At 38.2% G+C, this 25,465-nt stretch overlaps 1 protein-coding gene across 4 annotated transcripts in view; it reads right to left on the reverse strand.

The window, feature by feature from the left end:
* The window catches only part of CDH8 (cadherin 8), a 337,912-nt gene that overhangs the window by 144,803 nt on the left and 167,644 nt on the right, over positions 1 to 25,465 (reverse strand). For all 4 annotated transcript variants that reach the window (XM_070612041.1, XM_008515416.2, XM_070612038.1 and 1 more), the window contains 3 exons: positions 8,554 to 8,721; positions 4,733 to 4,920; positions 950 to 1,203 (listed from right to left, as the gene is read on the reverse strand). In XM_070612041.1, coding sequence (XP_070468142.1) covers positions 950 to 1,203; positions 4,733 to 4,920; positions 8,554 to 8,721 — 610 coding nt within the window. The remainder of the gene's footprint in view (positions 1 to 949; positions 1,204 to 4,732; positions 4,921 to 8,553; positions 8,722 to 25,465) is intronic.

Raw genomic sequence — 25,465 nt, forward strand, 5'->3', positions numbered from 1 at the left:
ACTGTATTCTTTCATCTAGTTCTCTCTCTCTCTCTTTTTCAACAAACATTTCTAAGGCAATATTTGAAATCCACACTCAAACACATCATTAGCCAACACTTCACCCTTGGAGACCAATGTACGAGTTATAGATTTTCAGTGTTCTTTCAGAAGAAAGCTATTTAACTTGAGCACCTGTATTGTCATTTGGGTGACTGGCAAAATAGAAAAGATGTACACAGTTCAACAGAAAAAAAAATAGAATTGAGCCTCATTTCTAAAAAAGGCAGAAAAAACTTTAATAAAGGATTATTTCTCACCTCGGGAAAAATTTTTGAGCTGAGAAAGTATAAACAAAAGGTATTTCTAAAATTGCAGAGAAAGATTTTGTCTGAAAGTCACCAATCCAGATATGCTGACCTATCAGAAATGCCCATGAAATGATAAGAAGATAATTCAAAGCCAAACACCAAACAGAAATAACTTAGGAGCCTCTTAATGTGTTGAGACAGTGGTCTCACACCTCTAAATTCTCATATATAATTCACTGTAACTGTCAAAGGAGAAAGAAGAGAAACCTAGCAATACTTTCCCAATGCTAGAAAAAAAGGACAAATTCACAAGCAAGCAAAAAATATGTAATAAAAAGATCCACTCAAATGCACTGCAAAACATACGTGATTTTGCATTTTCACTGAGCTCTTGCAAAGCTGGAATAGCTTTATTCACTGTGATATTCCTGGCTTTGGGTATTGTATGGAGCTTTTAGTAGGTGTGTGTGCACGTGTGCACATCTCACACATGCACGTGCATATGCACGCACACACATGCCTCAAATATGTTTACCAAAATTCCTTGGTTATGTGAACATAGGCCCAAAGACAGCCACACAGAATGTTTACATAAGTGCACTTTGCACTGATTTGCTTGTCATTTGATGTAGACAGTATTGCTTTTAAAAGAGAAATACCTTATAGGACTGGCAGTGATATCAGGGTCACGAGCTGTCACTTGCCCAATCACGGAGTTGAGAGCAGCATTTTCATGAACTTCGAGGAGGTACGTTGGTGAAGAGAAGACAGGAGGCTCATCAGCATCCTCCACAACAATTTTGACCGTCGCCGTATCTTTAAAGGGCCCCCTGCCACTGAAACGTGGGTCAATGTGGACATTGGCTGCCTCTACCTTCAGCGTATAGGATTTTTTGGTCTCAAAGTCCAGAGGCTGTTAAGAAATGACAAAGATGAATGTTTCTCACTAATGACCACAGCAGCAAGAACAAATGAGTGTAATGCTGATGGATGATAGTGATGTGCATTTAAGCCCATTTGTGAGCCTTAATGGGATCACTCTCCATTCCCCCAGATTCAACCTGTAAATTTTACAGGCATTTATTGATATCTGTTTATTATACAAGCTCAGTGAATCTAATCTCCTATTGTTTTGTTTTGTTTTGCTCATTTCACTTGGAATTCACAAAATATTCACAGTCATGAATTGTGCCATCAAAATTTCACTTCAGAGTCATAATAAAATTTTACTAGTGATGGCATGACCTGCATGCCAATCAGCCAGTTAATCGGGACTCTGCCGGTAGGAGATAAGGCAGCATCGAACACAATCTCTATCTGGGAAGAATATTTTATCATTTCTGCAACAGTGTGTGAAATGTACAGAACTAGAAATAATCATTGTTTAGTCCAAGGAGACATTTTAAGCCATAATTGAGCACTAATCCCGACAAAGAGTGTTTTCTTATTGCACTTCCAAAGCATGGCTGCTCCACTGATCATGTGGCTAAAAGGAGGTTTATTATTTTTTGGATATTCCTACAAGGTCTCTATTACGGGTCCTGTACTATGAAGCAGGTGGGCTTATAAAGAAATATGTATGCAGATACATATTTACTTGTGTTTATATTTAGAAGAAGGAAGAGTGAGAGCAGTATATATAGATAACTAGGTCTGGCTGAGACTCCATCAACCACTTAAAAGCAATTTGAAATTACCTCATTGCTCCATTACTGACAATATTTCTGACATATTAATACCTCATTCCTTAAAAGCCCCAGAGACTTTAGTTAATGACCTTGGTAAATAGAGATAGGTAAAAGAACAAGTCCCCTTAAAAAACCAGAAGCCCATCTGCATCAGAACTCTTACAGTTCAATTCTCAGCAATGCATCATACCTCAGATTTTGAGGATGTATGTCTGTCAAGGTTCAAAGAGACAACTTAGGTTTGCATTGCAATTTTTTATAAGAAACAGAAATTTAAATCTGCAATGTAGATTTAAAAAAATAGGAAACTGGAACACAAGCTGGCATTAGTGAACTCTTTCCAAACTCCTGTACAAGCTTAAGTATATATTCTTATTTAAAAATTTTGTGAGGGCTGGCCTGGTGGCACAGTGGTTAAGTTTGCATACTCTGCTTTGGTGGACTGGGGTTTGCAGGTGCAGATCCTGAGCACGGACCTATACACTGCTCATCAAGCCATGCTGTGGTGGCGTCCCACATACAAAATAGGGGAAGATTGGCACGTATGTTAGCTTAGGGACAATCTTCCTCATGAAAAAGAAAAAACAGCTGTGGACTTTTATATTTAAATTCAGTTTTAATGAGAATTGGCTTTTTTTGTAATGTTTTCTAGTAAATAAGACAGATAGTCACTTCTTTGTCTATTCTGAACTTCCTAGGTACATATACCCGTGAATAGATGATTCAACATCAGCATTTTCACTATAACAATTTTTCAATTTGAAATTCTTCATAAACCCTGGTAAGGACAACAGATTACATTCTGCTTAATACTTGGCTCCACATAACGACAATGTACCCAAACACATGCTGGTGTCCTTAGAATTTTATCAGACAAAAAAGAGGACTCATGAATTGTGGAAATATGGCTCCCTATACATTTTTCTCTAGAGCAAAATATATGTGTTTCCTGGTGTCAAGATGTGCAGTATATGCTTCCAATTTATGAATAACAGTGAATAAAAATACAGCAAACAGATAATTGCTTCAGTTTATAAAAGTACCTTACGGTAACAAAGGATAGCAGTTAATAATAACAATAAAAATGACATTAGGAATCATTAGCCAAGGAAAATGTGGCTCTGGGTTATTCAGTAATTGACTCAACTATAATTATACTGTACTCTATTTCAAACATGAGTTTTTAAATACTTCGCAGCTCTTAATCCTAAACTCAAGCCAGATAAAAAGGCAGACATTTTTCTTCAAAATTGATCTTTTAAATTTATTTTAACCACAAAAGTATATCCAGAAAACCCCAAGTTCCCATTGTCAGTAGCTCTCCAATGGGAGATTTTTAAGAGCACGATGGCTAGAATCAGATTCCTGTGCAACATGGCAGAGAGAATCAGGTACAGTTATGCATCACTTACCAACAGGGATACATTCTGAGAAATGTGTCATTAGATGATTTCGTCGTTGTGCAAACATCACAGAGTGTACTTACACAAACCTAGATGGCATAGCCCACTACACACCTAGGCCACATGGTACTAATCTTGTGGGACCACAATCGTATATGCAGTCTTGACCAAAACATCATTATATGGCGTATGATTGTAGTAAGCTTGGAGTCATGTCAATGTAACGCTGTTCAAGACAGAGGGGAAAATTATTGGCTCCCAATAGTGTGGCCCACCATCTATCTTCTTATGCACGAACAAGCAATTTAAAAATTAAAACTTGTGCTACATCATGACAAAGTATGAAGAGCAGTATTAACAAAATAATCATGATGAGGATAAGAGGATATTTTTCCTTGCAAATGTCTGTGTCCCTAAGATATGGAACTGCATTCTACACATAATGTAGATGCCACAGTGAAAAATATATATGGAAAATGTTGTATAGAATTTTTCACATCTACCATCAAAAAAATCGGTTGCTGGCAAAAGCAGTGGCAAATGGTCTTATATTATTTGTGTTGTGCATGGAGGTTTCTTTCTCCAATGGTAGCCCCATACCCAGGAGCAAGGCAAAGATGAGCTTCCTGTACCACAATGCTTGGACTTATGATGTATGGTTTGGAATATCCAATGGTAGCAGGGCTGGCCCTGCCCTACGAGTGCCAGAGCTAGCCAAAAGAACTGAAGCTGACTGCCTTGTCTGTCTTTGAGTTTCCCTGAAAGCAGAGCCTGCAATAAAGACTTAGGAACTTCCAGAGCATTTTGCAGCAATGTTCCAAGAAGCAGGAGTGCAGAAATGGGGAGGGTTACATACAGAAGGATTAAAAGCCATTGAACTTGCTGCCTCTGTGAACAAATGAAGCTTCTTCCCATTGAGAATCCTCTTAGAAACCATAGATAATATGCCTCAGAATAAAGTCTTCAAAGACTAAGAACTGTCCACCAATCTTTGTCCCTCATTGCTTGAGGGTTGCCTTCAGAGTGTTGACCTCTCTACATAGTTGGAATGCTCTGTACAAGAACTGAGAAAATTCCTGAATCTTACGGAAAAACACTGAGGCATAGAGAGGAGACAAACAATGGGTGAGATGGGAGGCTAGCACCACCCATGGTAACTGTTTACCAGAGCTTTAGCTGAAATGTAAAGTAGGGCCAAGGCACACGAGGTGCAAAAAGGACTCTACTTTTTCACAACTAAAGAAGCTAAATCTTTATTAGCTCTAAGAACATGTCAGGAAGCCCACCCAAACTTCAAAACTCAAGTTTCAAAGAGGTATTTTGAAGATGAGCAAAATCTTCCTTAGCTTACCTTTCTTAGTCTTATAATGCCATCCTGGGCCTGGGCATCAGAAGTGATTTCAAAGAGTGCTGTTCCATCGCCATCAATGATATCATATGATGACTGTGCATTTTCACCAATATCCTGATCATTGGCTTTCACTCTTCCTATGGCAGTGCCAAGAACCACATCTTCTGGTACTGAGAAGTGATACAGACCTTAGAAAAGTGGAGAAATGTTGAGCATTACACAAATTCCATTCATTCACTAATCCATTTAGCAAATATTTTTTGGGCACCTCCTTTGTTCTGGGCACTCCTGTGTCGATGCTACCAATACAGTGATGGAAAAGATAAAAATATCCTTTTTGCTGTGGAATATACAACCTTAAAATGAGTCCCAGAAGAAGTAGTGATCTCTCTTTGAGACTCTCCTGAGATACGGAACTTATTCAAGCATATGTTTACCAAGTATATATTTGGAGCAGTTATGTCAGGATATCAGTGACTCGATGTGAATGTCCTTTCCAATTTGCTGTATAATCACATTGGCTGCCCGTGGGGATCTTCATTGTTGCCCAACATAAAATATTAAGCTAATTTCAGCACAGAAAGATGCAATGTGTAACACACTGAAAGTCACTTTTGAAGTTACCTTTATATTTACAGGCTTGTAGACCATTTCTGATAAAATCCAATTACTAAACTTCTGCTGTGCCCTGCAGCAAGCTGTTCAGACACATGAAACACTTCTCTTGTTACTAAAGTCCTCATTGCTCTGAAGACCAGAAATCCTACCTTCAAAACTCTCTAGGCAAAATACAATTCTAGTGTATGTTCATTTTCCTATGGGGGCAGGAAAACATGTCTAATTAGTGGTATTCATCTCATTTTTATTCAAATCACTTTACTTGCTGTATTGGTATCACTCACTTTCTTTGGTGTACAGGAAGCTGTTGGTACCCTAGCCACACCCCCCCCACATGGAACTTCCATCTCCTGCATTTTTTTGCCTGAGGCTTTTCTCTGACCTTCGGAACCCATTTTGTCCACTGCCTGTCAGGCCAGAGCTACCAGAAAATTAATGCCCCCACAGAAGCAGGCCTTAAAGACTCACCCAAATGAGTATATGAAATCCCAGGCTCCTCCCCTCTCTGGTAATATAACATTGAGCTATTTCTTTTCCTTTGTTTATTTACAGTGTTCCCGAGTTTCCCCAATGGGATAAACCTGCAGTCACCCACAGTAGCAGTTGGCTTGATAATGTACATTATCGGCTCCCTATCTTTCTTTCTCTCACATCCTCACTTCCCTGCTGTCATTTCTTGGGATCATCTCCAAGATAAACTACTTACAATCAAATTCTCATCTCAGTGCCTGTTTCTGGGGAACCCAAACTCAACAACCAAGAAGTTTTAGTCCCATTGCAACATAAACAAGGGAAAAATAAACATTCAATGAACTAAAAACCCAAAAGGAGAAATTAATTCTGGAGAACATTACCTAATTGTAGTTTGAACTCAATCACCGAATCCCTTGGATAAACTAGGGCACATTTTACACAATAGAACAAGATTAGCTAAGATGATGGGTAAGGTTTTCTCCTAGCACTAACACTCTTTTATTTAATGATGAAATAAAAATGTCTTTCAGAATCATGAAATTATGGGACTGGGGAACAAGAATTTTTTCCAAATAATTTTGCCATAAGGTAGGCACTGAAAATCATCATGTCAAGCACAAGTCTTCCAATTCTCTAGTAATTGGTGTAATGATTCCATTTCCTTCAAACTTTGTATTCCAGATAAGGTTTGAGATGATCCCTTTAGGTATGCTTATTCAGTCAATAAGCCAGCAAGGGGACTCACCTTGCTGGCAGACAGGCATCAAAGAGCCTTGGCAAAAAAGCCAATGGAATGGTTCTTTCTCCACTCCTATTTGCTTATTCTCTTCATCTCTATCAGTGTGATCATAGTTAATAGTTATTACCTCTAAGAAAGGGAAAGCTTTTGAAACTCACCTGCCACTGCTGAATTGAAATAATCATTTTCTGATAAAGCAGAGTTGCATATGAGAGCATTAACTATAATAGCAACTGAAAAAGAAAAGTAGAGGGAAGGATAGGAGAAATGGTATTCTCCATTTCAATAATTGTGTTAAAAGGGTTGCATTGTTGTTTGATTTATAAATGGCCAGATGTGAAAATTCTAATGTTCCTAATGAAAATGTATCTTTTCTGTTCATTCTACCTTGGAATTTCTGCAGATAAATTCTCATTGGTACCTCAAATGTGTCATTTTTCAAGCCCTGTTTCTGTCTCTCTCTCCCTCTCTCACTGTCCTTCTCTCTCTCCTCGAAAACTGGTTCTCCACGGTATTTCCTTTCCCAGCAAATAGCACCAGCTCACATCTAATCTCTAATGTCAGAAATATGATGTCACCTCCTCAACCAAAAATTCAATCCATCCTTAGGTTTTTGTTATCATTAACTCTTAAATATCTATCACACCTAGACACATTTCTCCACTTCCACTGCCACCACCCTTGCTTGCCAGGGCTACCATCACCTTTTATGGGAATGATTACAAACACCCTTAACCGGCTATAACGTGGAGAAGACATTGCAAGCAGGCCAGATTTCATTTTCTTTGATTTCCCTGGAATCAAATCCTATTACTCAACCTATGCCTTAAAATCTTTTAACGGCTTCCTAGTGATCGTGGGACAAAGATTACAGTACTTAAATAGCCTATAAATCCAAGTATGGTTACCTCCTGACTAACCTAACTCTCCAGCCTTTGTTCTCTAGCTGTAGTAAAATTCTTTTAACTCTCATCCAGGGTCATATACTCTCCTTCCACAGGGCTTTTGGACATCCTTTTCCTCCAGTTGCAATGTCTATCCTCCCCTCCTCTGGTTTCACCTTGTTCCAGCTAATCCCTATTCATCATTCATATCTCAACTCAAGAGTTTCCATGTCATCAACACCTTCCAAAATTGTTTCTCTATGTCAGATTACTTGGATAAATGTTCAGAAGAAAGGGCTTCTATGAGAGTTCAAGAAAGTTGGCAAATAATGATGGTCTAATTCTTTGATGATACTGCCTAGAATGCTGTTGAGAGGTTTCTGAGGCAGAGCACAGCCTTAGCAGGGACGAGTAGAGTCAGCCATCATTGATGATCCCCAGCCGCAGGAAGGAGGAGAGCATATTTTGCAGCAAGTATACAGCCTATCTGCTTCCCTCTCTCAAGCCCTAGAGATTGTTTCTTTTATACAACAAGTGGGACTAATGATAGAGCCATATCTGAGGTGCATTTATGTTATGCTATTTTTTTTACTGGGGAAGATTAGCCCTGAGCTAACATCTATGCCAATCTTCCTCCACTTTATATGTGGGTTGCTGCCTCAGCATGGCTGACAAGTGGTGTAGGTCTACACCTGGGATCCGAACTCATGAACCTGGGCCACTGAAGTGGAGTGTGCCTACCTTAACCACTACACCATGGGCCAGACCCCTGAGGTTCATTTTAATCATTCTCTGAAATTTTATTAATGGGAGCTACAATGTAATAGAGAAATAAGCACACATCTTGCAGTCAGACACACTGGTTCTAATTCTCAGCTCCACTACCTATTATATGCTTGGTATTTGGAAATTTTCTCAACTTGTTTGAAATTTGTGAAGTGGGGATAGATTTAGAACCCAAATGACAGGAGAGTATTGCCATACCTTGCATATAATAAGGACTCAATGACTGCTACTGGGTTTTTGGATGTCATTGAAAGTGAGAATATAAATTCAAATGAAAGCATTATGCTGAGATTCTCATCCAGTACAGGAAATTCACTTACTCTGGGCAAATTTGGGAGGATTGTCATTAACATCGGTAAGGGTCACTGTAAGTGTCGTGGTCCCAGACAGGCCTCCGGAGTGTCCACCCATATCTTTGGCTTGGATAACGACCAGGTACTCCTCCTTGGCTTCTCTGTCCATGTTGGGAAGGGCAGTTTTTATAATTGCTGAGGGGGAAAAATGGCAGAATGATTTTCAGGCAGACAGCTCATTCAAAAATGAATGTGTGAATCACACACACACACATATACAAAAACACACACATGGTGCATACATCAAGCTTCCACTGAGGTAATTTTCTGTTTTCTTTTGACATTTAACTGGCATGCAACTGTAATGCCAACACTGAGAAAACTGTAGTCATAGACATTAGATAACTTGCAAAAATACATTTTATAATGTATAAAAAAAGAACTTGCAAAAATATACATTAGAAAGTAAACTGAATGACAGACTCTTGCCTACCAAATTAAAGTATAAATCATAACAGCCTCATCTATCCAGGAAAAGCCCCAGAAGTGCAAGAATCCTACAATTTATCACAGACTCCAATTCCCCTCCAAGAGGAGTAAATACACAAATAGCTTGAAGGCTCTGAGGTCAAAGATAAATTATTCTGAAGCTCACAAATACATTAGAGAGATGAAAGAAACAAATGCATTACTAGAATCAGCTTAAATGAATAAAACACCAATCAGAATTAATATAGGCAGGTGTCAAAGTCCTAAGGTACTGTTCAACTACATTTATATTTTAATTGTGAAAGTGATAAATATGTTAGAAAAATAGGAAGATATAGAAAAGAGAAAAGGCAGTAAAACATAAAATTATACAAAATAACATAATACCATCAGTGCTAAAATGTTAGTGTTTTTTCTTCTGCTATATTTTCAGGGTTTTAGCTAACCGTCTATTTGTGTCTTTTCACTGATAATTTAATATTTTTGTTAAAGAGTTAAAATTTGCATAGATACTTCTGAAGTTACAATCATGCACCACATAATGACGTTTTGGTCAATGATGGACCACATACACACCAGTGGTCCCATAAGATTAGTACCATATAGCCTAGGTGTGCAGTAGGCTATACCATCTAGGTTTGTGTAAGTACACTCTATGATGTTCACATAATGACGAAATCACCTAACGATGCATTCTCACGACGTGTCCCTGTCGTTAAGCGGCACATGACTGTATCTGACTCTTTCTGTCATCTTACAGGGGGATCTGCTTCTAATGGTCATGCTTTTCACACTCCCCATTGGAGAGGTATTGAAGATGGGAACCTGGAGTTTTCTAGACATGCTTTTATGAAGTGATGCATGGCTGTTCCTGAAAATCTTTACTTAGCCCTCTCCCTACACTCATACCTCTTTTCATAGACATATATTGCTAACCTTTTGATGTGTATAACTCCAAGGTCGTTCTATGTATATGCGTACAAGTGTGTATATATGCATATGAATATTTAACCACAAATATCATCATGATATAGGCATTGTTTTGTGACTTTTTTTTACACAATGGATATCTTTGAGATCGTTTCTTCTTAGCACATAGATGTCCAACTCTTTACTTTTTAGAGCAGTATAATTGTTCTTTTGTGAATGTACTTTGAATAACTTAGGCATTCCCACAGTAATGGATATTGAGATTATTTCAAACTTTTTTCCCATTTCAAAGAACAATCAGATGCCTTATAATGATGAAACCATATTTTTCTGTGTCCTGTATTTTTACTTAACTCTATGTCATAAGATGCCCCTCCAATGCTGCTAAAAGCCCCTAATAAAATCTATTATGACCAGCCCAGAGTACTCCTATTGAATGGATGTGTGTTACATCTCTGGCCCAAATGTAAGAAACCTGTCTGAATTAAAGATAATCCCGCTCACTTCTAACCCCAGGGACATCATAAACATTCAATTTCAATGGAGGGTGAGCTACTCTCTTGGCCACTTCTAAAGTTTTAATTCCGGTTTTTCGGACTCATATGCTCTAATTAAATCATTTGTCTGTAAAAAGTTTGTGAGGAGTTCAAGTCCTTGAATCCTTCAAGTAGCAGGCGAGGCACAAGAGTGCCCAGGGAAATCTAACCTACCAAGGAAGTGTGCATGCTCCGGGAGTAGCTGTGAGTTCTTACATACTTTATAAGACCTTGATACCACTTTTACATCACGGCTTCCCATTCAGGCAGCACCCAATCAGACAGCCCTGCTTGTTTGGAAACATTGATAGAAACATAATAATATCTTTCAAAACAATGGTTTGTTACAAGATTTGATCATATTGTAGCATAACTCAATAGATCACGCTCACAGGGTTATAAACAAAAACAGAAAGAAGAGAAAAATAGAAATATAGCAATCACTCAGACTTGGATCACCGTGAGCGCAAAATAAACAAAAGAGCAGAAAACAGCAACAGTAACAATAACAAAACCTCTTCATTATTAGGATGAGATGCCAATATGGCTACTCTGCTATGGATATATATTTTCATGGCTCAGAGTATCTTCATTATGGGTAAGAAGGATCAGAAAATTGTTTCACTGCTGTGATATTTACATGAGTGTTTGTAAAGCTTAGGTATCACCACATTCTGAGGTCATGATGAATTAAAGCCAGTCACTGGACTTTGAAATTTGGCATGCAGCTTCTAATAATCAGAGGGAATTGATATAATTCTGAAGGAAGGCAGCAGCTTTTATCAAAGAATTTGATGGATTGAGGTCTACATACGCATCCTCTCAGGTTACTTCGATGGGAGATTTTTTTTTTTCTTGAGGAAGATTAGCCCTGAGCTAACATCCGCCACCAATCCTCCTCTTTTGCTGAGGAAGATTGGCCCTAAACTAACATTCAGGCCCATCTTCCTCTATCTTATACGTGGGATGCCTGCCACAGCATGGCTTGATAAGTGGTGCGTAGGTAAGTGCCCAGCATCTGAACCGGTGAACCCTGGGCCACCGAAGCGGAGTGTGCAAACTCAACCACCGTGCCACTGGCCGGCCCCTAATGAAAGAACTTTTACAATTTCCTCAGAGTCAGAGAAGATTGGTTTGTATTGTTCTCATCATTTTAAAAAGTATATTGTGAGAATGTAAATTAAAAAAAAAATTGATGTCTCTCAGACACTTGGAATAATTTTTGAGGCTCAGTTGAAAATAGCATACCTGGGTTGCTGTCTGTGAGTTGTATTAGAATATGAATGAAGCATCATGATTGAGGGACTTGCTTAAATGAGACAAGAAGAGCTCTGTGGGTCTCCATCTGTTACAGAAATGTTTATGCCCTCCACCATCAAGGCATATGGCTTCATACTACCTAAGATGCATATCTATCGACTAGTTTGAGTCCCCTTATAAATGCCCCCTCATTTTGAAGTCAAGCAAATTTGGTTTCTCATGTTATTCTCACACTTACTAGCTTTGTGACCATGACCAAATTGTTAAACCCATCATGACTTAATACTCTACCCTGTCAACTGGAGATAATAACCAACCTCTCATTGGGGTATTCTTAGGTTATGTGAGATAATTCATGCAAAGTTCTTAGTACTCAGTAGTTACTCAAATCTGCTATTTACTTACCCATTTTTCCTTCCCAATCAGAATTTATTTAATACCTATCTGGATGGTGGTTAGAGTGCTGAACATTCTCCAATTGTTCCTCCAGATCCACTTTCCAGCACCCTCCACTTACTCTTGGCATGGCAGAGTGAGCATTATGGATTGTGTCAACGAAGTGCCCTATTTTCTGGCTTTGTGTTAGACTCAATCAACATATATTACCCTAGGTGATTGTGAGAATGGAGCAGGTGAGGTTCCAGACTCCCCATATGCTTCAATCACACATTTGGCTACTCTCTGATTTTATCTTCAGATAATACCACAGCAAAACTCTAGCATCCAATAGCTGCCCCAGTCCTTTGCTCCTTCAGGCCTAGGAGTAATGATGACACTGCTGTCGCCAGCCTTGGGGTGCTTTGCTAGCCCTTGATGGTCTCCCTTAACCTGCTCATGCTTCTGTCAATAGTTCTTTCTTTAAACTCTCCTCAATCACCCCATTCCTGCCAGGATCCTAAAAGATATGGTTAGGGTACTGGTTCTTTATCCAAGTGTCAAACGTGTTTCCAGCATGCCGTTCTTAAGCAGACATCTACAGTTCAAAAGCACTTCAATGTAATAATATATTATTGTTTAAAGGACCACTCCTTGATATGGCAGAGCAAGGATTTGTTTCCTTATCTGTAAAATGAGAATAACATCTATTCAGTCAAGTGAGATGCTCAAGATGACCCTGCTGAGAAGCTGCACATCCAGGAGTCCTCACATTTCCTTTTTCCTGATTCGACATTGGGAGCATGTGTCCTGATTTTTAAGGCAAACAGGGAATCTCTCCAAGGTTTCTTTAGGGCATGCAGTATTGCTGATTGGCTTCATTACAAACTGTATAATGAACAGCTATTGCTATTCCTGAGCCCACTGCCTCTAGTCTCGACCTTACAACTAACAGCAACTCATTAGAAAATGCAAGATAGAATTTCTGGAATTTTTTTCCAGCTATCTCGTGGCCATAAAGGAAGGATAGGAAAAATCACAAGTGCCGTTGACTCTCTTATTCTCCTCCTTGTGTTGGGGCATATGTACACACGTTACTTAACTTTTTAAAATCCTATTCAAAAAATTGACCATCTCACTCGCATGGATATTGCAAGATGTTGATAAACTGCTGAAATAGAAGCTTAAAAACTACCTTAAAAGTTCCTTCTACTTCTGTCCTGGATTATTTGCTATGGCTCACATACTCTCCTGAGCATTAGTAGCTTTAGGCTATTTCTTTTGAACTTCCGTATTTTAAAAATTTTTGTTTGGTATTAAATACCACCTAACACAGAGCAGAAAATATAGCAATTAAGTTCTTTTCCCTCTCTGATTTGATAAGTTAAAAATTTGGACCTATGAATACTAAAAAGTTACTAATATCCTCAAGTAAGTGGCATTTTTATCCATTTTCAAACTTTGGTTTTAAAAAGGCAGATAGGAGATACTTTTTTTGCCAAAATAAACTAATGTAAAACCCTTTCGATGGTGCTAATTTAAAATAACTCCCTATTGCCCAAGATGTGAATTGTGTCACTCTTTTTTCACAGTAGTGGGCCAGCAAAAGTAGCACTCTTGGGGGCCAGCCTGGTGCACAGTGGTTGCATTTGCACACTTCCCTTCAGTGGCCCAGGGTTCACCAGTTCAGATCCTAGATATGGACCTACACACCGTTTATCAAGTCATGCTGTGGTAGGCATCCCCCATATAAAATAGAGGAAGATGGGCACAGATGTTAGCTCAGGGTCAATCTTCCTCAGCAAAAAAGAGGAGGACTGGCAATAGATGTCAGCTCAGGGCTAATCTTCCTAAAAAGAAAAAACAAGAAAGAGCAGTGCTCATGTCTCCCCACATGCTTATAGTTACACATTCATGTAGGTCCACACTCGGGATTCGAACTCACAAACTCTGGGCTGCCAAAGTTGAGCATGTAAACTTAGCCACTACTCTATCAGACGGGCCCCTAGAATTTTCAATTTTATGGTAAGCAGTATGACAAACAGCTTTTTTCTGGAGCAGTGAGTAAAATTCTTTGATGTAGGTATTTGATAAACAGCCTAACAAAAAAGAGAATCAACTTAGTTAATTAAGCATGGTAATTTCAGGATCGACACGGAGTTGATATAATTCAAAATATTATACTTTTTGTCTTTGACTTTTGTAAATTTCCAACTCAGTAATCGTTCTAGGGCTCAGACCTAGACTCCTTACCTAGTCATTCTTGGATAAATCACAGAAAATCGCTGGGAAAAACTTTTTTCCATGAAAATAGGGGGCTCTAACATTTTAAGAAGAAAAAAACACAATTGGTGTTAAGGAGGATGAACCTGTCCTGCTGGATTCTCAGTAACATTAACTGCAGAGAAGATCCAGGAAAAAGTAGGTAAACAATTACATTTTAGAAGAGTTTCCCCACAACTTCATTTTGAAAATGCAATCTAATCAGAAAATTCAATTAATGAGAACAACCCATTCTCCATGAATTCAATTCAGTGGAGATTTTGAACCTGGCACTGGGGAGTCAGGCTGGGAAGGTATGGGATTGGAGATGAACTCTGGTGGGAGGATTAAGAAGGGAGGGGGGATCATCTTGCTCTGAAATTGGCATTCATAACCCTACTGTGAATAGGCTGATGGGCTTGCTTCTCCTGTATTGAAAAGACTTGGTTTATCTTAATTTTACCCAATCAAATGGAGATTTCCCTGGTGCCACAGTTTAAAAATTTAAATCCTAGGCTGACCTAAGTTCGTCCTAAGTGCTAAACAGCTGTTCCTTATGTCTCATCATCCAGGGAGTACTTCTGATTAGAAGCCAGTCTCACTCATCTCAAAAATTTAAAATGTGTGTGTGTGAGTTTTTTTCCCCATTGTCTTCGATGTTATCATTTAAGAAGCATTTTGTATCCATCACGAAGAATTCTTTTTATAATTTCTGTGATATCACCAGATTGAGAGGCTTCATGAGAAAGGCAAGGAGATGCTGATTAACTCCTTTGTCATTTTGAAGCTGATTACTGTAATTCACTCTTTGCGGGTCTCCCAGATTGTGCTGTTCAAAGATTGCAGTTGATAGAAAATGCTGTGTTAGACTCCTCTTTTGAATAAGACTTGTCGAACACATTATCTTGGTTATGAAACCACTAGCTTTGTTCTTCCCCCAAACTCTTGCCAATTCAATGTACAATTATCGTCTTACTATCTGTGAAAAAGGCTCTTTCACTTATGAGGTTAAATGGCACAAATTCATCAGGGGTAAGTTCTTTCTGGGGGTCATATACTGTACCCATACTTTGTGCTAACCATGTAGTTTGTAGTACATGCTGACAGTTGGAGGGGTATAGGATATACAAGCAGAGACGCTTCGACGCATGCTCACCTTATCACTGAATAATACCTTCAATATAATGACTTCAATAATGCCAAACTTGCACAGATATATCACAAAGGAGCAAGTGAAACATTAGAAAACTGTTCAGTCTCTATAGGGTTTAAGAAAACCTGCATTCCCCTTTCTTTGTGACTATTAATTATGAATTAGATCATGATAGAGAGAGAGACAGAGAGAGAGAGAATCATCTGTATTTGGAGAAACTAAATTTCTCATATATTTCCGGTGCTTTCATAAAATACAACAACATAATTGGAGGGCTAATAGGTTAAATGTATCAAGAATCAAAAGCTTATTTATATACTTTGACCTGGTATTTTTAAAACTAAAAACTTATTCCAAGGAAATTATACTTTTTTTTTCTCCTGATGCCTCAAATTTTTAGATTAAGATGTTCACTTTTTTGGATGATATTTTTAAAAAGGCAAGCAATTTAAATATGTAACAGTAGGGAAATATTAAATTAGTAGTTAATGTTATAGGGATCAAAAGCATACACCATTAAGCAGATGTTAAAAATTACAAAAATTCTGTAGCAACACAAACTGCTTATATTGTGACGATTTTTAAATTTTACTTTAAAACTAATGTATGCCATGATTATACTATATTATAATGTGCCTATAAAAATTTGACAAAGAATATAAGTGAAGATAACTTGATGTGTTTTTGTGAAGGAGGTTGCCCCTCACCCCCAAATTTCCCAGCATTCTGTAATGGGAAGCGGAGGGCTACATCTGTCAGAAAATGAGCTCAGGGCTGAGATAAACAAGGACATATTTTGGTAGGAGTATTACCAGCTATGTGATCCTGGGTAAGTCATTGGGACTCACTGAGGCGCACCAATCTCATGTGTAACATATTATTAATTGTCAAACAAGAGTTTAAGTCTGGTATTACTACATGAGAGACAAAAAAGCGAAATGTTTCACTTCATATATACATAAATATAAATACGTATACTGGATATATGTAAATATATACATATTTTTGTATTTATGTTATAAATATATACATATACATACATGTGATACATCTGTATGTATACATATATACTCACAGATATATATAGATATACACATAATTTTGGATTTACATTTTATAAATATATACCTATTCAAACATGTATATGCAAATAAAATTTAGTTAGTAATTCAGTGGTAATAAAAATTAAAATAAACTAACGTTATTTTAAAAATTAGAAACAAAGATTATATTCAATGATGCTACAAGATATGAACACCCCTCACAAAAGTGGCAATGCCTCTACAGTGATTTCAAGGTAACAAACAAAAATTTTGTCTGCATCCAAATTTCTGTATGATTTGTACTCAAACTCATCCTTTACTACAGCATCCTATCCAGCATATGTCTTTGATTCTTCAGATACTTACCTTTCGTCAGACTTCCCACATCCTTTGGCACCTCCACAACTTTGTCTGGATGACGCAGCCTAGATCATCCTTGCCCTTTAGTGGACCCCTTAAAATTCCTTCCATCCTTTCAGGCCAAGCTCTGATGTTTCAGAGACCAAGAAGCCTTCCCAGGTGGAACTGATCACTCTCCTCTTTTTGAGCTTATGCATTTTTGCTAGGAACTTCCTCGCAGCATTTACTTTTTGTTTTTTTTCTCCATTTTGCCACTTCCCCTATGATTTTGACCTGTCCTGATAGTAAATTATTATGGATAGGAATCAGGTTTCATTCATCTTTGTATGTCTAGAACTGAACACAATCTCTGGCACATGATAAGTATGAATAAATGTAGAAGAGAAGCAAATATTACAAAGAAGAAGAGAGAAGGTAGGAGGGAGTGAGGAAGAGGAAGAAAGAGAGACAGGAAAAATAGTGATTAGAGTTTTTTCTAACTGCTTTAGGGGCTCAGTACTGGAGTATGCAAGCATTTGATAAATACTGGTAACTGTCATATCTCCAGGGATCAGAGATGTTTAGATATGGTTGTAAGGTCACAGAACTACTAAGTGAGAGAGGAGAGTGTCAAGACTCGAACACAAGTCTTGGTGCCTTCAAGGCTCAAGGGAGGTTCAAGAGTTATTCCATACCATTCCAAGAGTCACATCTTTAGGTCATGCCAGTTTGCCAGAGGAAAGGCATAACACTTCAACAAACGCCAGTGAGGTGAGTGTGTTTTGTAGATTATAGAACCCAAGTGTTCTCACTGTTTCTCTGGATATTTTACCCATTTTGTAATTGACATTTAAGTTATTTATTAAATGTCTCAGTATAAATTTGTGGTGCAGTTTTCTAATTATTCAGATATTCTCAGGATTACTCAAAAAGGGCTGATGGTGATGAGCTGTGTATCCTAGTAACATTTCACGAATTGAATTAATTCAGGGTGAATTCATAAAAAAAACAATTGCTTTGATCTACATGCTTTACCAATGATGCTCTAGTCTTACTTGTTATTTTTGAAGTTCCATTATTATTTATTTCTCTTTGCAAATACATAAATGATATTCAAATTTTCCTATAATAATTCATAGGAAAGCTTAGCTCATTTTCCAGAGTTGAAAATGTATTATCGCGTGAATATTAGGGATTTGGAATGTGGTCCAGCACCAACGACGGTCTTGGGTAAGGTCATGCAGACTGTGGCCAAGCAAGGATCGAAAACCTGCATCTCCAGAATCTCAGTTATGAAATATTAATGAACTAATATACTCTCCTTTTGCCAGAACATCTCTACATAGTGTTAGGAAGACATTCGTCCAACAATCTCCTCCTATGCTATCACAGCATCTTAACCTGAGTCTGTTTGACGGACGTGACTTCTTTCATATAGATTTCATATATTGACCTTCCTCCTCTGGGTTTGAAAACTGTTGCTAGAGAACAGCAGGCTTGAAAGCTTTAAATCAGACCATTGAGGATAATTCAACGATCTCAATGTGTATAAACTGCTTCCTTACATGTGAATTTCCTGCTTTATAATGCACTATATTCTTTGACTAAATAACTATGATTTCTTAGTTGTCCCACTGTGTGGATGATAGCCATGTCTATATCCATATCCATATGGAATAACATATGAAATAGTCGTAAGTGAATTAACAATGATACCCATCTCTATATTTTTACAATGTGCATAGTGACTTTATTGTATGGATTGTCACTTCAGCTCCTGGATTCCCCTACTAAATAATTCTGCACAGGCCACCATTTATAGCATCAACACATGGCTAGCCAACAACTGATGTTACTCAAATTGCCAATTTTGAGTTACACTGAAATACTTGCAATTATTCCTATTCAGAATTAAGGTGAAATTTCTTTTCCCCTAAATGAAAACACTTCCAGGGACTCCTCAATCAAGTGGAATTATTTCTGTGAAGAACATGATGGCACTATTCTTTCCTTAAGACATAATTCCAATAACTAATTATACGTATAAGTATGGGTGGTTTAAAAAAACAAAGTGAAAGTTGCTAAAAAATTGGATGCTTTCTCCTAGCAATTCACAACTTAAACAGATAAGAATGGTGGGGTTGCAGAGGAGATAAAGCACAGACTCTGCAGCTGCCTACTGAGAAGTGGACCCAGGACTGAGACCTGAGTCTAAATAAAGTGAAACAACTCTTTTCAACTCTTAGAACCAGCTTCCTCATCCATGAAACAGAGATAGTAACACTCACCTGATATTATATCGAATATCATCTAGCATTGTTTACAGAGCATAAGAGATACTCAAAACAAATTTTAATTGAATTGCTATTATCCCCAAATGCTAAAGTGGTCCTGATTTCTCTCGCGCCTCACTGGAACTTTCTGGCTGCAGATCTTGATCAGATACAGCATGTCATATTGATCACAGCCTGCCACTACAGACAAGTAGAACATGGTGTTCTAAGAGCCCAGGATTTGATATCATGACATTGGGTTTGATTTTTGGCCCTTCCATTTCCAAGCGTTGTAAATAACGTGGGCAATTGTCTTAACATCTTTGAGCCCCTGTTTTTGTTCCTGTTACAAAGAGATAGTGCTCACCCCATAGTTTTTTGTTTCTTAAGATGATTATTAAGGAAAATAATGCACGTAAAATAGTTAGCCAATAATGAAATAGTAATTAGCTGATCACTATTACTACTGCTACTATAACTACGTTATTGCTGGGTGATTATGAAGATCAATCACAAAAAAAAAATCATACTACTCCATATTTTATTGAGCCTTCTTTGTGCCAGGCCCTACACAGGGATAAAGTCTATGTGTTTGGCACAGTGGCTGGCAAAGAGTAGATAATCACATACATAGCCATTATAGTTATTATCATCGTCATCTCATCTTTACATCTTTACAACCATCCAGTAAAGTAACTATCACAGTTCTTGCTAAAAGATGAAGAAACATGAGCTTTTGTGATCTTGGATAAATTATTTATATTCTGTGAGCTTCAACATGGCTGAGACAGTAATAGAGCTAACGTTCCTCTCAGCACTTCCCATCACACCAACTTATCTCTATTACCCCTTGGAGGTACTAAATGGTCACTCATCGCTAACTTCAGAGTACACTGCATGGTAGATTTGCCTGTTGGCCTCAAATGATAGTCCTCACTGTTCCTCTTTTAATAAGCTCTAACTCAGAGATGCTAAACTAACTCATTGACCTCCCTCAGGGAATTTCCAGTGACCTACTAACCCTGATTTAGTATACGAAATTCAGAGAGTAAGTTAGACACTGGCAAAGAGATTGCCTTTGCTGATAAAATTTCCCAAATTAACCAAATCCTCAATTTCAAACTTTTAGAGAAATTTCTGGCAAATCTGTCATGGCTTTGTACCATGGTTCATTGCATGTTCACCAACAAATGAGCATTGCATGATTTCTACATGTGACAAGGTAAGGTTCCCATTCATAAAATCACAACCCAAGGCTTCAGAGACATATGGCAACAATTTTTTTCCGTCGCATTAAAACACGACAGAGGAGCATGACTACTTCAATGAGAGAGCTTTGGCCAGGAAGGGGAGGGTCTTCCTTTAATTATGGTAGCTGCCACAATGGCATCAAATGTGCTGAGAACTTGCCCAAATCCCCTTCAAAGGAAGAATCAGGAACCAGACTGGGTTTAAGAAATATTCTAGAGTTTCCCACTGCTGTCATACTTCCATTGCTTTTTCCTTGTCAGGCAAAGACGTTTATAAAACATTGAGATGTACAAAAGTAAAAAGTGTTCAAGTGCGGAGAGAAGTTACATATCAGAATCACTTAAAATTCTGACACCTCGATTCGTTTACAATAATTCAAGGGGCTCAGAACTCGCAACTAACTCTGGATAATCTCCTCACCACTCCTTTTGTGCCTTTCAATCCAATACCCTCCTTGACCCCTTTGTTGCATTCCACGAGCTCTGCTTTTGAAATCCTCCTACATTCTTCTTTGGGGCTGCAGGCTCTTTCTTCCCAACAGAGTGACTTCTTTCCTTTCCTTCACATTATCTCTCAAAATAGAATTCTCCTCCTCCTCTTCCCCTCTTGCCTGTTCTCAAACAATGCTGCTGCGTGATTCCTTCTTAATCAGATCAGCGTCTCTGCAAGAAGTATCATCATCTTCATTCCACTGACACAATGCTCGCCCCTCCTTTTCACTCTCACTTATTTTCATGAGTTTTAGTTTATTTTACTCTTTTTTTATTTTTTTAAATTTTTTCCCACCAAAAATTATTTGTACTCATGCAGTCAATGCCTTTCAGCTCCCATTCGTGGACCTAAGAGGGCAGGTGGCACAAAATGCCCTGGGCTCTATTTTGCACAGAAAAAGGGGAAGAAGCAGTATGATTAAATAACTGACAAGAAATAAATCTGTCATTCCAAAATGTTTGTCAAGGATCTACTATATATCAAATAATGCTTCAGGTACCAAGGATACAGCGGAAGAGACAGACAAGGAGGCTAACTTCACAATCCTGACATTCTAAGCGTGAAAGCAGGGGAATGTATGGCAACGTGAAGAGCTACATGGAATAGGGCAACCAGGCTCACAACTCCAGGGCTGGGCCCCAGCTTTTTCATTTATAGAACCAGGAGAGTGATAATTTACCTTGCAAAAAACAAAAAAAAAATGAGATGGACACACATCACCTGCAAGAGCTATTCATTATCAGTTGTTCTCATATATATACATATATATACACCATGTTCCACATTTAACTATGATTAGCCCAGGACATTTGTGGATGTTGAAATCCAGGTATGATTATGCCCCATGACAGAGAGGCAAGCCTAGGGGAATGGATATCTTTGTCCCTCCAGGACACAGATAATTAGACTTGTATAAACAAGAGGCCATCTGTCCTTCCCTAGGAGGCAAGCTGGAGGCAAAGCCCATCAGAAATGGAAAGTGAGGTAGCTGTTCTAGTTAATAGAGAGTTATCATACAGAGGGTTACTAAGAGCAGATTTTTACGGATCTATTGTTCCCTTTGCGACAGCTGTCGAAATATATCAGAGCTCTGTTTCTTTGAATACATTAAGGGGCTTATATTTTTTATTCTCTATATTAAAATTAAAAACTGTAACAAATAAGTCCGTCTTCCCTTTCCTGCTCTGGATTTGTGAAAATTATATGACTCTCTCTTCTCTTTCTCTTCCTAATTCTTAGCAACCTCTTCTTATGCTCCATTCTCTCCTCCTTTCACTGCCATGTGTATCTTGTATTTAATGTCTTTGTTCCAACACATCTAAGTGAAGATGCATGTTATGGGAAAACGTATTTGGTACATGAATACTGGAGTTCTACCTTCTCTCTATATTTGCTTCCTTCTATTCAATTCAGGAGACACTCACTAATTTCCACCTATTTGCTAAGCACTGGGCTTGGTTGGAGGGGCTGTGCAAGATTCTCTGCAACAGAGGCACCCACAGTAGGTGAAAGACTGATTCCTTCAAACTCTCATTTGCTTATGTTAATTACAGAAGCTGAGGTTTATATGCGTATCTGTTTTTGACCTTCTCTCCATACAAAGAACACAAGCCATTGATTCTGAGAAACTTAGAGTTTCTTTACTCACACATCATTTTATGCAGTGTAATGCTGAATAAAATACGATCTCTGGAAGTAACCTCTGTGTGCACACATGAATGCAACATATTTAAAAGAAATTATGAGATCCAGAGAAATCACTTTTGGACTAGAACAAAGAAATAAATTTGTCTTCAAATCTGACGTTTAAGTTTTGGGTGATTTCAAACAAGTCACCTACCCTCGCTCGTCATGATCTTCCTTATTAAATGAAGAGCCCTAACCCCCTGTTTCTGAGATGACCAAGGGATTGAAAGAGGAAACTGTATATGACGTTGCCTAGAAGTCACACTTTTCCTACTTTCAAAATACAGCATAAGTGACTTACTCAAGGTCACAGTACTAGTGAACGATGCTGGAATCCAGAATTTTCTAACTCCAATTCCAATATTTCCCTCTGTAAGCACTAATGTGCCTAAGCATTAGTGTGTTTCTTATCCATCCTTGTTAAAAACATACATTTCCTGAAAACCTATAGAACATAGCAAAATATACTGTGTCAGAGATAGAAGTATGTTGTACTGATGATTACCAAGATTTTTCATTTCTTTTTCCTTTCTCTTTTTCTAGAAATTGTTGCCAAGTGATGGCTCCAACGGGTCCAAAGAGGAGCTGTTGCTTCTTCCTGAACCTATCAGTCATTCTTTCAATAGCTACTTTCCCGATCACTTGATGCTCCCAAAGTATGCAGTTAGTTTTGTTGTTTATATATTTAGAGGCAAACAAAATTTCATAAGCCTCACTATCTTCATGTATGCAAAGAATCTGTTATTATGAGGAAATTCCAGGGGTCTGTTTCTTGTGTGAGTGAACTGAATATCCAAAGAACTTTCACATGAGGGAATCAGGAAGATGATGAGTAAAACCAACTTTTCTTTCTTACTTAGTGGCCTTATGCTAACTTATGCTAACTCTGCCAAAATGCTCCAAATTCAACTCTAATTTCTTAGCACCCATACAGCAGGGCAAGAGATAAGAAGCCATCTCACCATCTCCTACCTTCTTTAATTCCTCATCTTTGCAAAGGCTCTGATAATGTCATTCAAATCAGTGACCATGGAGAGAGCACTTCTGATGAAACAGACACCATACTAAGAGATTCTAGGGCGTTTCATCGTAAACATCTTTGGCACAAACGTTTTTGCCACATAGCTAACTATCTGTAAGGCAATTTTGCCATAAAAAAGATAAAATGACAAAAAATGAAAATAATAGCAAGATTAAAAACAGTTTATTGTGAAAAATGAAAACACAAAAAATACTTGAATACATTTAAAATATGTTTAGATTCATGGCAGATGTGGCACAAATAACTGGTTTTAGTTTGTGGATTGTACCTGAGCACTTCTCTTTCATTCATCGTATTACACATTTTCTTTTCTTTTTTTTTTGCTTGTTGATTTGTCTCATCCTTCAGCACTGTAATTTATTTTTTCTTTTTCACTCAAATTTCTACCCTCATTAAGAAAGGTATCCGTCTCCAAATACTAGGATGCATATTTGTGCCTGAGCTTTGTAATGCGTTATGACTGTGGTACCCCAAAGAATTTGCAGACTGATGTGTTATCATTCTCTAGTATAGTATACAATCTGGCTCTATACTCTCATTATTTCACACTTGCCGTAACTTTTACCATCGTATTTTCTATCAAGTCACTATACCTAGTTGTTATCGTTTTTCCACTATTGTAAGGGAACCATGTCTACTTGTCACTGTATAGACCCTTATGAGAGCTCAGATTCGTCAATGGGGAAATGAAACCAAACTATCTACCAGTGATTTTATCTTTTTTTTACAGCAAAATTGTCTTACGGCCAATTAGTTATGCGGAGAAAATGTTTGCAGCAAAAGTGCTTGCAGTAAACGTGGTTGCAGCAAAGATGTTTATGGCAAAACTACTGGACACAGTACCAGGGGGTGGGGATACAAAGATAGATGAAGGACTGTTCTCTGGTCTGGATGAGTTCACAGTCCAAAAGACGAGGCAGGTGAGAGCAACTTCCTGCTAGAATTCAAATTCATCCCCTCCTATTTTGAACCCTGCTATCATTTTATGCATCACTCTGTCGTAACACTGTCATACCAAATTTGTTTCCTATCTGTGCTTACGTACTCATTTTAGCATCGAACTGGCCTGCCCTTCTCTATCAAAATTTACTCTCTAAGGTCTCTAAGGCTCTAAGAATCCTCTTTTATATAAAAATATTCTGCTGTAATCTTTTTCACTCCAAAAATATATGACTGGGCCAGGCCTGATGGCCTAGTGGTTAAAGTTCAGTGCGCTCCACTTCGGCAGCCCAGGTTTGGTTCCTGGCCATGGAACCACACCACTCATCGGTCAGGGGCCATGCTGTGGTGGCAACTTACATTAAAATAAAAATGAAAAGGGCCAGCCTGGTGGCATGGCAGTTAAGTTCATGGGCTCGGCTCCTGCAGCCTGGGATTCACCAGTTCGGATCCCAGGAGCAGACCTATGCACCAGTTATCAAGCCATGCTGTGGCAGGCGTCCCACATATAAAGTAGAGGAAGATGGGCATGGATGTTAGCTCAGGGCTAATCTTCCTTAAAAAAAAAAAAAAGAGGAAGATTGGCTATGGATGTTAGCTCAGGGCAAATCTTCCCCAGCAAAAAGAAAAAAAAAATGTGTATATATCTTTTTTCTAACTAACCTCTTGTTAAACACCATAAAGACAGAAGTGATGTCCATGATTCTGTGTTGGCAAAGAACAGTCCTACACTTAAAATCTCAACTATTGTATCCCAGGTGCATACTATAGGCAGTGTGACCATGAGGAAGTCACTTATCTCTTTGATCCTCTCTTCATTTGTAAAGGCAGCATTGTGACATCGAGTCAAACGTTAGATTATTAGTGAG

This window comes from Equus przewalskii, chromosome 3 (genome assembly GCF_037783145.1).
Source record: "Equus przewalskii isolate Varuska chromosome 3, EquPr2, whole genome shotgun sequence".
Lineage (NCBI taxonomy): Eukaryota > Metazoa > Chordata > Mammalia > Perissodactyla > Equidae > Equus > Equus przewalskii.